This window comes from Saimiri boliviensis, chromosome 19 (assembly GCF_048565385.1).
Source record: "Saimiri boliviensis isolate mSaiBol1 chromosome 19, mSaiBol1.pri, whole genome shotgun sequence".
NCBI lineage: Eukaryota > Metazoa > Chordata > Mammalia > Primates > Cebidae > Saimiri > Saimiri boliviensis.
Window position 1 is genome coordinate 29,332,328 of NC_133467.1, and position 12,778 is coordinate 29,345,105.

Genomic DNA, 12,778 nt, shown 5'->3' on the forward strand with positions numbered 1-12,778 from the left:
AGAAAGCAGGAGGGCCTGGGCTGTGGAGACTGAGCATTATTGCAGTCTCAGGATGCACGCCAGCCTAATACAGACTGAATTAAGTGAAGTCCAGACAACTTCAGAGCAAGGCCAGCAGTCTTTTCTTTCTCCATGATTTTTATTCAAGCCAAGTGATGAAACCGCTCTCTTCTTCCTTTTTTTTCCACTAAAGTTGTTGCTTTCAAGATGTTATGACCTTTGAAAGATGGGCTGAACTGCTAGAGATGCTCAGACTACAATACAGTTCTCTTCACAACTGACGCCATTTAATTTTCTTTTTACAAGTATTTTATCACACATAGGACATAGCTTGATAACCATCATAATATATTTTTATTGATGAGTGAATGGGTAGGAACTTTTTTTTTTTTTTTTTTTGGAGACGGAGTTTCACTCTTGTTACCCAGGCTGGAGTGCAATGGCGCGATCTCGGCTCACCGCAACCTCCGCCTCCTGGGTTCAAGCAATTCTCCTGTCTCAGCCTCCTGAGTAGCTGGGATTACAGGCACACACCACCATGCCCAGCTAATTTTTTTTATTTTTAGTAGAGACGGGGTTTTACCTTGTTGACCAGGATGGTCTCGATCTCTCGACCTCGTGATCCACCCGCCTCGGCCTCCCAAAGTGCTGGGATTACAGGCTTTAGCCACCGCGCCCGGCCGGAACGTTTTTTTTAATCATCGTAAGTTTATATTTTTCATGGGCTCATTCTGTTTTCCTGGAAACCAGAAGAACAATATGGTACACAATGATCCCATCTCTCCATGCCAAACCTTGACCCTATGATTTATCTACCATGCCCAGTGCTGGAAAATGTGCTCAGAAAACTCACATATTCTGAGAAACATCCTCAGAAAACTAAAAACATAAACTTATTCTCAGACACCAGGTAAGAAACGGGTTTGAGGTTATTTCATTCTAATCTTTGTTATAATGACTGACTCTAAATGCTGGTTTTCATAGTTTTTATTGGTTTGTGTATGTGCGGGCAGTCTGAGACGATATTTGTATTTGAAAGGAATATCTCCGTATCAAACAAGACAACTCTGTAACCATAACAATAAGGAATCCCCAGTTAATTCTGGACTGAATTCCCCAGAACCGGACTAATTAATATGAGGACATAAAGTCCCAGTGTTTCACATGTTTGGCTATGTCAGAGACCAAGATGCTTTCCTCCCAGTCAACAGTCAACTCATATGTTAGAGGTCTATTTAAATAATCCTTTGTTGGACAGCCCCATAAACAGGTGTCCACACCACATACACCACAGCTCTGTCCCATACCCCATCACTTCCCTAGAAATGATGTAAGACTATAAAGGACAAGGGTTACAAAACCCAGAACTCGCACTGTTTATACAGAAAGGGAGATCCATCAGTAGCATGACTCTTTAATCATTGTTATTTACAATTTATCATCTGACAGACTTACAGAGAATAAATAAAGAAAAGAAAATATACAATTGGTATCACGTTTCTTTTTCTAATACAGAGACTCTTTACGTATTCTATTTGGAATGTCTATGATAGTTTTAAGCAGAAATTAAATCCATTTGCTCTTTACCCCTTGACAAGACACATCATCTTCCAAAGCCTGCAGAAGGAGGCCCAGAGGTTTCCTCATCACAGGAAGAGTCCACCACGTTGCTGCAGAAACTCAGTCCTCAGAAAAAGTCACCAGACAACCAGGTAGAAGAATAGGATATCATGAATAATAAAGGACATATAATGGATAGGCTAGATTACAAACTCTTGGTGTGTTTGCAGGGATCCAACTTTCAATTGTGTCCAAGCTCGTTTTCAAGTAAACAGTTTTTCACTGAAAGTGATTACCTTATCCCATTGTGCTTCCCTTGAATCTCTGCAAATTCTTTCTTGACATGTAATTGTGATTGTGGATGAGCATAGGCTAGCTTGGGACTCATATCATTTTCCTGCAAGGCATCCGACATTGTTGCATGTTGTTGACAAGATGTCTACAGGAGAAACTAGATAGCTTGTTTCAAATAGGCTGGTTATGAGGTTAGAGTCTGGTCTCTGCTTTTGATTCAGTGTCCTATGGAGAACTACCTTTCATTGCTGTCTGAACGCCTCAAAAAATTAAGCTTTTCTATAAATCAATTACACCATCAAAAAGTATACAAATGGAGAATGTACTTCACCAGGTACAAGTCTGAGCATTTTTTCTTTCTTCATTTGAAAATAAACTCTCCATGTTACAGTAAAACTATTCTCCCTGCATTCACTCTAGTAAACTGGATGACAAGTTTTTGTTTCCATCTTATATTCATTAAAAAAAAAAAATCGGCAAATATTTATCAAGTGCTCACAATGACCTAGGAACTTAATAAGACACACATTGTTATAATCTTGTGACCCCTAAAATAGGGGACTTTAAAATGTCAATCACAAAACTCAAAACCGTAATCCACAAAACTGAAGTTTCAACCTCTCCCCAGGCTGCTGCTGTGTTTGCAATTACTTTGGTCTAAAGTGGTTGTTATTCCATTTAAGAACAGCTATTTAGGCAAATGAAACCTCTCTACCACTCTGAAAATGGCATTTTATCAAACATTAGGAGTCTATATCATTGTATTCTATTATCTCCACAAGCTATTCCCAGTGCCGTTAACTAAGTGCCAACTAACTCGCAACCAAAATACTGGTTTACTCCAAACTCCTCATCTTGTCCCCAGTACTAATCCTACTCATTTGTCAAAGCTCTGGGAAGCATCTAGAATATCCCGCTGTATCTGGTTTTCTAGCCAACAAGCTATGAAAAAGCTTTACTGTCTTTTGTATTGCCTAATCTTCCTAAGTTTTTCTTGGATTGTTTCAGATGCCAGTTAAACAAATCAGAAAATTTGGAAGCAGTGAAGGCAGAGTATTGCTCATGATAAAGGAATACATTAATTTGTTCTAATATTGTAGAATTTTATCCAAATAGTGTCTTTTCTGTTGTATCCAAGCAAGGCCAGATTACAAATTGCAAGAATTAGAAGTATCCAGCAACTCAATGAATATGTGTGGAAAAACTGGTGAAATCAAAAAAAGATCTGTAGTTTAATAGCATTATGCCAATGTTAATTTTCTGGTTCTGAAAATGGACTAAATGAAGTGTTATAAATGGGGGAAAATGGATCTAGGGTAACTTATTGTGAGCCTCAAGTTCTTTCAAAAATAACAATTTTTAAAAAATTATTTTGAGTTCAACAAATCTCCACTGCTCTTTGGCACCAAGCAATACAGCTAATTATAGCAGAAAACTCAAAATTCCAGAAATCAAATCACCATTAACCACTCCAGTCTCTTTCCCTCTCAAGTCACTTCTTGAAAACATTTACTACATGGAAAACACATTCATCTGTTTCTATTAAAATGTTAAATTTCTATTCAGAAGGATTTCCCAGCAAAAATAAGGATCTGCATCTTCCTGGAGATGCAGAAACATTAGGGACCTACCATATGCACTGTCGGAGGACAGAAGTCTTACTAAAAAGAAAAGACTAGGATGGCAAATTCCAGGTCTATAAATTTAACTTATAATCAAAGACGTAGTAGCCATATATTATAATTCTTTTTTTTAATTATTTTTTATTTTGTAGTTTTGGGCAAAACATAACACTGTTCTGTTTTAGTATACTTCCTTGGAACACCTTCATCTTTTTCCCTCTGGCAGACACTCCCCTTCTATTCTCCTTTACTCAAAACATATGGTTTAGCTCCACATCATGGCTTTCTTGTGGGACGCCTGGATGGGACTAGAAAAACACATGTTTCCAATATGGTGCATATCTGTTTGTGCAGATATCAGACATAATTTAATCTTCTCTAATTTATGCCTATTGTTTTGATGTTTGCCTGTGGTTATTCTGGGCACAGCAATGGTGGGCATTATAGAAAATGAACTTTATTGACAGAGGAAAGATAATAGAACGTGAAGATTCATGAACTATCATAAGCTCCCCATCTCTGGGTCTTCATTTTCAAAGCAGCACTTGGAAAACCAAGCCCAGTTCAGGGAAAGGGTTGATTTTTTCTCACCAGCACTTGAAATGGTCCAGAATACACCTGGTGCTCAAACCACCTTCCTCACCCACTTCTTCTGAAATGAAAAGGTCATTCCCTGATGGTTGCTATGTCTTTTCCAAGAGGAACTTCCCCTTTCTTAAAATGCTGAAAGACTCCCTTCCATTTCATACACTGAACCTGACTTCATTTCTTAATAAATACTTTTATCATCTCTATCATCCAGAATTTCTTCTTTCTCCACCCACATTTATCTTTTACTTCAAGAACCTAATCCCTTTCAAAGCTCCTTCTTGCTTCAAAATGGATTTCCAATGGCTCCAGCTACCCCTGTTTCTACCTTGCTTGACCTGACCCTCCCTGTGTCTTTCCTGTGCACTCTCCATCGCCACTTTTTATGTAGCCCCCTTTCTAGCCCTGACCTTCCTCCCTGTTCAGTCATATGCACATTCACGTATCCTTTCTTCTTTCACCCCACTTGCATACAATCCTCTTCGTTATATAGTCTTATATACTTGCAAGTGATCTTTCCACAACATTAAAACCACATTTTGCTCCTCAGGCACCACTTTACGCTCTAGATGTTTTCTGATCACATACGTGTCTGGATAGCACATCAAGTTTCAGACGTAGCTATCAGCACGTTAGCCAGCAAGAATATAAATTTAGATCTGACAATCACAAAACATAATCTGCACATAAAATAATTTACATATATCATAAAGAAGATAACTTACTGCAAAGGTAATAAGGCCCCACTGTTTTTGATCATTTTTTTTTCTATTTCCTTTTCCAAATAAGTCCTAGCTTCATTCTTCTAATTCAGATTTAAACTACTTTTAAATTCTATACATACTAGGCCGTCACCATGTATTCTGTTGGGTTGCTTAGATTTGTGCTACTAAACTCTAAAGGCATGACTAAGCTAGAAACTAAACCTGTGTCTGTAACACAAAGGTCTCAGTGCCAGAAGTTGAAGCATTACTCACCCCAGAAAAGAATACATGTACATATGACATGATAATACATATTGGGCAGCCATCTGAAACAGATTACTTCTATGACTCAAGGCCAGAAAAATTCAGACATTGTGAGTTCATTTTAAATATGTTTTTTTTTTAAATTATAGAATCATAGAATAACTCAGTGAACTTGGGCAGATTCTTAAAAAAGAATAAGTGGAAAGATGTTAGGCAAAGGAAGATAAAACAATATTATTTTCTCTTGCTCTATAAGAAACCATGGCATGATCTGGATGTAGCCCTACCAAAGGCATATGGATAAAGAAGAATAGGCTGCCAGTCCTGAGTTCAAGTCCCTTTAATCCTAATGAAGCTAATACTTATCTTGAAAGCTGAGTGTTGCAGGGTCCAAGGTATCTAGCCCTGTACATATCAAATATGATAATATATTTGGAAACATCTGGTAAAGCTAAGGCACAATACAAATGTCATGTGTTACTATTACTACCATTACGGTGATTTCTTCCATGATCTCTTTTGCTGAGTACTGTTTTCAGAGCAAGAAATGACCAGATTACTAAATCCATCAGTTATAGATCCAATTATCCAGTGAGTACTGGACATATCAGAACCAGAAGGGAACTCAAAACCATTTAATCTAATTTCCTCATCCTATCAATAAGAAAGCAAATGCAGAAAGACCAAGTGATTTAGCCAAGATGACACACTTGGTGTGAAGCAGAAAGAGGATCAAAGCTCCCAAACCAATGCTCTCTTGACTCTCAAAGTAGTAATTTCTCCAAATTTGTCCTGGGATAGACTAAAGCCCAAAGACATAAGACAACTACGAGGGAAAGACATTTGCTAGGATCTGCAGATGACCTGAAAAATGGATCCTGTGACTTAAGACTTATGCTTATGCTGTGGCCTGGAGCAATGCTGAAGGCTGAATGCGGAAATACTCATGTTCCTGAGAAACCGTTGTAGAAGGTAAACTGGTGAAGGCAACAGAGGCAGACCCAACGGGTCAAGGGTATTCTTTCTCAGCTTGGGAAGCTGATTTGTAATGTTGTCTTGTTTCTCCTCAGTGGGAATTAAGAGTTCCTTTTTCCAACTTCCCACTAAATCTGAGGATTTGTGGAATGTGAAAGCTCAGAATTTGCTCTGAGAAGATTCCTTCTTGATAGTGACTCTGTTTCCATGAATTCTGAAGCCACATCTCAGAGGCAAGAGGGTAAATACAGAGCAGTAGCAATATATGCTCATCCTGTGCCTCTCCAGAATCAATGACACTCAGAGTTAGAAGGACATTAAACATTGTCTCGTACCACCATCCACTTTGTGTTTGAAAACTTCAATGTTCCTTACATTATTCTTGAGCCTGTAACCTGACCTCTCCAGTGACAAAATTTTGACTACACACCTCTGGTTGGCAGCCCATTTATCCTTCTATGTTCTGAGTGCTTTGTTTTTCTCAAAAAGGAATAGAAATCAATCTCTCTATAACTTCTCCTCATTAGTACTGAGACAACCTTTTTGGGGACACTCAGAATAGATCTATTCCCTCATAGACAAGGCCATTAGGTATTGATGCCTGAGAAATTCAGCCCCAAGTCCAAAGATCCCACAGAGGCTTCATCCTTGAAAGAGCTAGAAGATTTGGACAAGATGAACTCAGAAATCTACCATCAAGATATCAAAACATCAGCCTTTACTGATTAAAAACTCACATTCTCACTAAAACACACACATGAAAATGTCTGTACAAGACAAAGAAGAGAACCCTCTAATGAAATCAAAATAAATGGTGGATAGCATGTCTGTTATGTGTCCTCCATTGACCTTCTTTCCTATGTCCATTATCTATTCAAGAATCCTCCCATACATGAGGTACTTTTTTTTTTTTTGTAAATGACAATTCCCCTTCATACAGTCTTGTAGGAGACACTCTTTCCCATCTACATCCCCTGTTTCATATATGAACTTCAACCCAGACTGCTGCCCATGAATGAACAAAATACCCATTTCAAGAAATTGGGGGTTTTCAAGAATATATCATTCACTTTGACAGGAGAGAGAAATATAAACAGTGAGACATGTCCAGAGGCCAAACTAGAAAACCACCTGTGATTCCTTGCTGAATTCGGAGTCCTCAGATTTTCCATATCTATCGAGTGTTTTCCCTAAACTTCATCTCATGTTTCCCAAGACATTAGTTTCCTTCAAGATTTTCTTTCTGAAGATTGGTTTAGAGTGACATGGAAAAATATTGTAGAATCTGCACATTTATAAGCACAAGAATAATTAACCTTTATAAATTATCTGAATTTTCTAGCCTTTGTTATCCAACACTTTGGTATATCAAGTACGACTTTCTTTTACTAGATTTTATCTGCCCTAGGCTTTTTTTTTTCTCTTTTAGCTCTTTAATGTAAAAAAAAAAAAAAGTATATATGAGTCAGGGGTAGGGAGTGGGGGAGTAGAGTGGGAGAGACCACGAACAGAGGGCAAAGCGAACAAGCCTCTGTCTCCGAGGCTCACTAAATGTCCAGATGGAGTGGTGTAGGTGTGGGTGAGTGGTAGGGAGGACCTGAGCCGTACGAATGTGGCCAGGCACTGACAGCGTCACTCGTCACCTTGTTGAAGGAGCAGAAGGTGGATTTCTTGGAATGAGGGACGGTGCTTGGTATCTCTTCTCCAGCAGCTGAGCATCAGCTTATACACAGAGTCAGGGCAAATGGCTGGTTGAGGGAGGTAAGTCTTTGGGAACAAAAATAAAGGAAAACAAAAAAGAGAGAGAATATTAGGAAGGTGGCGGGAAGCGAAGCATCTTTGCATCATGGTTTGATTTGCCCCCTGCCCACTTTCTTGAATTTGATAACTGAAATGGGCGTGGTGTCCATTTTTCCTACTCATTGAAGTTCTGAATCATATCACCCCTTTTCTAAGCTAGTCTCTTTGTCTTCTCCAGTTCTCTGGAACAGAATTTTCTGATGGGCCGTCATGTGGTCCCTACCTTCATGCAAAAGATGAAACAACCAGAAAGAGACCAAATCTTCCATTTATGGGTAACCCATGTTGAAGTTCATCTTGGCTAAGCCAATCATGACAGAAGCAGAAAACATTTTTCTTTGGCTCACTCACTTATCTCGTGTACTCAGGAGTAAATTTTCCCTTTATGATTGTAAGAAGGCAATTGCCTCATAACCAAGATAGCTAATTTAGACTCCCATCTGCTAAAATATTTATGGAATATCAAGATAAAATTGAATTATGAAACCCCTCTCTTATTTTTAATATGTATAATGTATTATCCTCTGTCAATCTCTTATCTATCTTTGGCTTGCTTGGATCTATTTAAGCCACAGAAGATCCACTTTTTATTGTCTGGAAGATCCTTCCCCAGCTATTATCCTTTTCCTGGTGAAGATGCCATAATCCAAGGATATGCTACTGCCAGGTCACTTTGGGGAGGTGCAGTGCTATAGTTACTGCCAAGCTTTACATTCCAGATCTTACATTGTTCTTGAGCCTGTATCTTAACCTCTCCAGTGACAAAAGAGTCCCCACATCTGGTGGCAGCCCATTTATCCTTGTATGTTCTCAGTGCTTTGTTTTCCCCAATAAGGAATGGAAATCAGTCTCCCTGCTGGCTTAGGTTCCACAGGAATTTTAAACCGAAGCTACCCCAAAACAGCTTGGAGTAGGAACTGAGATGCCTGTGGAGCTTGGGAACCCATCTTTCCCTGAGTCCTGAGATGCCACAATACTGGGCTCAGAGATGCCTTCCAAGTGCAACAAATTCAGGATATATCTGCTCATTTTTGGACATCCAAGTCTAGAAACATTGCTAGATAGTCAAAACCAACCCCATTTCTTACATTCAGCTATATTTTAAATAAATGCTAATACATCTCTTTTACACTTACATTTTTTGAACCAGAAGAAAAATCACATGGTCTAGATTAAGAAATAGATAAAACACAAGAGATAGGACTTTATTTCCTGCTACCTTTGAGTTGGGGAGGAACCTGACATGATTCTTTATGCTCTCCATGAGTCAATGAGTTGACGCATGGATAAAGCGAAGTGTATGGATGCCTGGGGAGGATCCTGGTCTTCCACATCATCTGGATAGTTAATGACAAAGACTATCATCCAGATAGTCTGTCTTCCAGCTCAGCCCACTCCTGCTAAGTCAGGACTTTCCATTTTCCATCCTTCAGGGGTACACGGGTCTGCATCCATTCCCCCAACAGTTCTTACCTGCCTCCCTTGGTCTCGGAAGAACTCTCCAGTATTCTCAATAACCTGTTCATCTGACAGCTGGGAATAGGGCTGTTCCTGGCAAAAGGTGAAAGTCTCCCACAAAGTAACCCCAAAGGCCCACACATCACTCGCCGTTGTGAACTTGCCCTATTTAAGTAAAGAAAAGAATGGGAAATCAGAATAAGCTGTGCAGAACAAGAACCAGTTAGATTTCATAATCTGGAGCTGTACCCTTTCCTCTACGACAGGGAAGGAATTCTGAAACTGCCAAGATGTTCATGGAGTATTTAGAAACAGCCTGTTCTCTCATTCACGTTATCTCAACTTAGCTCAGTTTCTCTGGGGATGAGATCCAAGAGCTGAAAAAAAAAAATACAGCCATAAGCTATCTGACTCTGCGACTGAGCGTTAGGTCAAGCTTTCAACCATAGGGTAGCTTTGGGAAAATGCTCCTGAGAAAGGCAAAATCTGAGTGGGAAGTCCATTGTTTTTATGTTAGAGACAGAGGAATCCAGTTTAAGCGCCGGGAGTGAATCCAGGACTCTCATTTACCAGCTCAGTGACAATCACTGTGTTGAAAGATAGACTTCAACAAGTGACAGCAATGAGAGTCAGGTATAATGAGCATGCATTGATTACTCATATTTTCTACTCAATACAGACAACAACACTGTGAAGTGGATAGTATTTATTTTTAAATTTTTTTTTCTTTGAGAGATGGGGTCTCATTATGTTGCCCAGCCTGGAGTACAATGGCTAGTCAGAGGTTTGATCTCACTAACCGATCAACATGGGAATTTTGACCTCCTCTGTTTCCAACCTGGGCTGGCTTATCCCTTCTTAGGCAACCTGGTGGTCCACTGCTCCTAGGGGTGACCATATTAATGCCAAATTCAGTGAGGACTCTCAACAGGCATAGTGCAGTGCAGCCCAGATTTTGATCCTCCTACCTCAGCCTCCTGAGTGGCTGGGACTACAGGTACACACCACCATGCCAGCTATCCATATTTTTTAGATCAGAAAAATTAAACAGGAGAGGTTTCCCAGAGTCACTTGGTTAATAAGACCATTCGTAGTGGAAAAACTGTATTTGAACCAAGGTCCTCTGAATGTCAGTCTAATATATTTTCAACATCACACAATACCTTTAGAGAGAGCAATGCCTAAATATCCCATTAGAAATGTGTAAAATATACAATTCACATATGTAGGTGAAAAAGATCTTTATAAGGCTTTATGTAAACTGGTGTACATCACAGCATCATTCATAATAGCAAGAAATTGGAAAGTACTTAAATATTAAATTATAGAGGCATTATTAAGTTATAGGATATATCTACACAATGGAATATTATGCAGTTAATAAAATGTTAAGTTAAAAATAGGGATCAAGAATTGTATAGCATAGTGTCATCCCAGTTATGTACTATAGATTAAATATATGTACATATGTATAGAAATGTGTGCATAGAAAAAATAGATGTATAGAAAAAAAATCCTCAAAGAAATATACCAAAACGTTAATACTGGTTATCTTGGTGAGTAGAAGGGAATAACTATACATTTTTTCATTTCATAGTGATTCACAAATTCTATAAGAATATGAGCAGGAAATAAGCAGATTAACCATAAATGAACAAAACCAAATTGGTCTCAGACTTTTCTCTGCAATGTTACACAAGGCAAAAGACAAAATAACATGTAAAGGGCACTGTAGGAAGTAAAAGTGTATAGTCTAATGAGTCTATAAGTCAGCTGAGCGGTTGTAAAATCAACAATTAAAAAGTCTCAGGAGGCTGAGGCAGGAGAATTGCCCGAACCCAGGAGGCAGAGGTTGCGGTGAGCCAAGATCGTGCCATTGCACTCCAGCCTGGGTAACAAGAGCAAAACTCCATCTCAAAAAAAAAAAAAAAAAAAGAGTCTCAGGTATGCATGGACAGAAAATGTACCTCTAAGAGAGAAATCTGGAAAAAATTATTCACTTATGGTATGGAATATCAAGAATTGAATAAAAATTATACAGCAAAGAATGATGAACTTAAAAAGAACATATTGAAAAGTATTGAAATACAATTATAGGGATTAGTCTATACAATTATGAGAAACATGCTTATGAAACTAATGGAGAAGAAAATATTTTGTATAGATAATATTTCTTTAAATGATAAGGTTTTAATACCTTAAATTAGGAACAATCACTAGAGACAAATGATAAAAAGAAACAAAGATAATAAATATCTTATACTTTTTATTTTGTCTCCCTAAATTTTTATAATAAGTGTGTGAATTTTGTAGCAGAAATAGGGAAGCATTGAATAATAAGAATTAGTGCAAAAAGCATGCCAGTCGTGGTGGCTCATGCCAGTAATCCCAGCACTTTGGGAGGCAGAGGCGGGTGGATCACCTGAGGTCAGGAGTTCAAGACCAGCCTGGCCAACATGGTGAGACCCCATCTCTACCAAAAATACAAAAATTAGCTGGGCATGGTGGCAGGTGCCTGCAATCCCCGCTACTCAGGAGGCTGAAGGCAGGAGAATTGCTTGAACCCAGGAGGTTGCAGTAAGCCGAGATCATGCCATGGCACTCCAGCCTGGGCAACAAGAGCAAAACTCTGTCTAAAATAATAGTAATAGTTTCAAATCAGAGAAAATATTACAGTCTATTGAGTTTGCCTCCTGCTGTCTCAGGTTCATCTCCACATGTCATGCCTGCCAGCCCACAAGCCAGTTGCTAGGTAGGGCTTTAAAATGCTGAGAACTCACCAGCAAGATACTCTCCCAAGACATCCAGCGGATAGGGAGCACTGCCCGGCCCTGGATCCGGTAATAGTCACCACTGTACAGGTTCCTGCTCATTCCAAAGTCAGCTATCTTGATTGTGTAGTTCTTACCCACTAAGCAGTTTCGTGTGGCCAGATCTCGGTGAACAAAATTAAGAGAGGAAAGATACTTCATGCCAGAAGCAATTTGGGTAGCCATAAACTTCAGGTTGGTGTAACTGAGGAAATAGACAAGAAGACAGAAGGTAGCCTATGGAAACAGGAAGATGTGAAAGATATACCTTCTAAAATTGGTATCAACAAACCAGGGTCGAAAGCTCAACCTTTCTCTATTCTTGATGGGTCCCTTGCATTCCCCCAAAGGGCAGCTGCTCCATTATTCCCTGCACTCTAACTTCCCCCACCATCCCAGAACAGTGGTACACTTTATGGCTCACTGCTCCCTATTTTCAGATCCCAGGTTACTCTCATGACCACAGGGAAGAGATGGAAGACCTGGCTTGTTTACCTGACAGTGGGTACATTGCTGGAAGAAGAATTGGGGGGCTCATGGCGGGATAGAAACTGATTGAGATCTCCATTCTCCATGTATTCAGTGATCATGCAGAGAGGATCATCAGTGATACACACAGCTAAGAGATGGATGATGTTGGGGTCCTTGAGTCGGGACATGATCTTTATCTCCTTAAGAAAATCATTCCTTGGGAGGATACAGA

At 39.3% G+C, this 12,778-nt stretch overlaps 1 protein-coding gene across 8 annotated transcripts in view; it reads right to left on the minus strand.

Annotated features, from left to right (window-relative positions):
* Positions 1-1,398: 1,398 nt before the first annotated feature.
* The window catches only part of DDR2 (discoidin domain receptor tyrosine kinase 2), a 156,493-nt gene continuing 145,113 nt past the window's right edge, over positions 1,399-12,778 (minus strand). For all 8 annotated transcript variants that reach the window (XM_074389855.1, XM_074389854.1, XM_003943389.4 and 5 more), the window contains 4 exons: positions 12,571-12,762; positions 12,046-12,280; positions 9,281-9,430; positions 1,399-7,774 (listed from right to left, as the gene is read on the minus strand). In XM_074389855.1, coding sequence (XP_074245956.1) covers positions 7,640-7,774; positions 9,281-9,430; positions 12,046-12,280; positions 12,571-12,762 — 712 coding nt within the window. In that variant the 3' untranslated portion in view covers positions 1,399-7,639. The remainder of the gene's footprint in view (positions 7,775-9,280; positions 9,431-12,045; positions 12,281-12,570; positions 12,763-12,778) is intronic.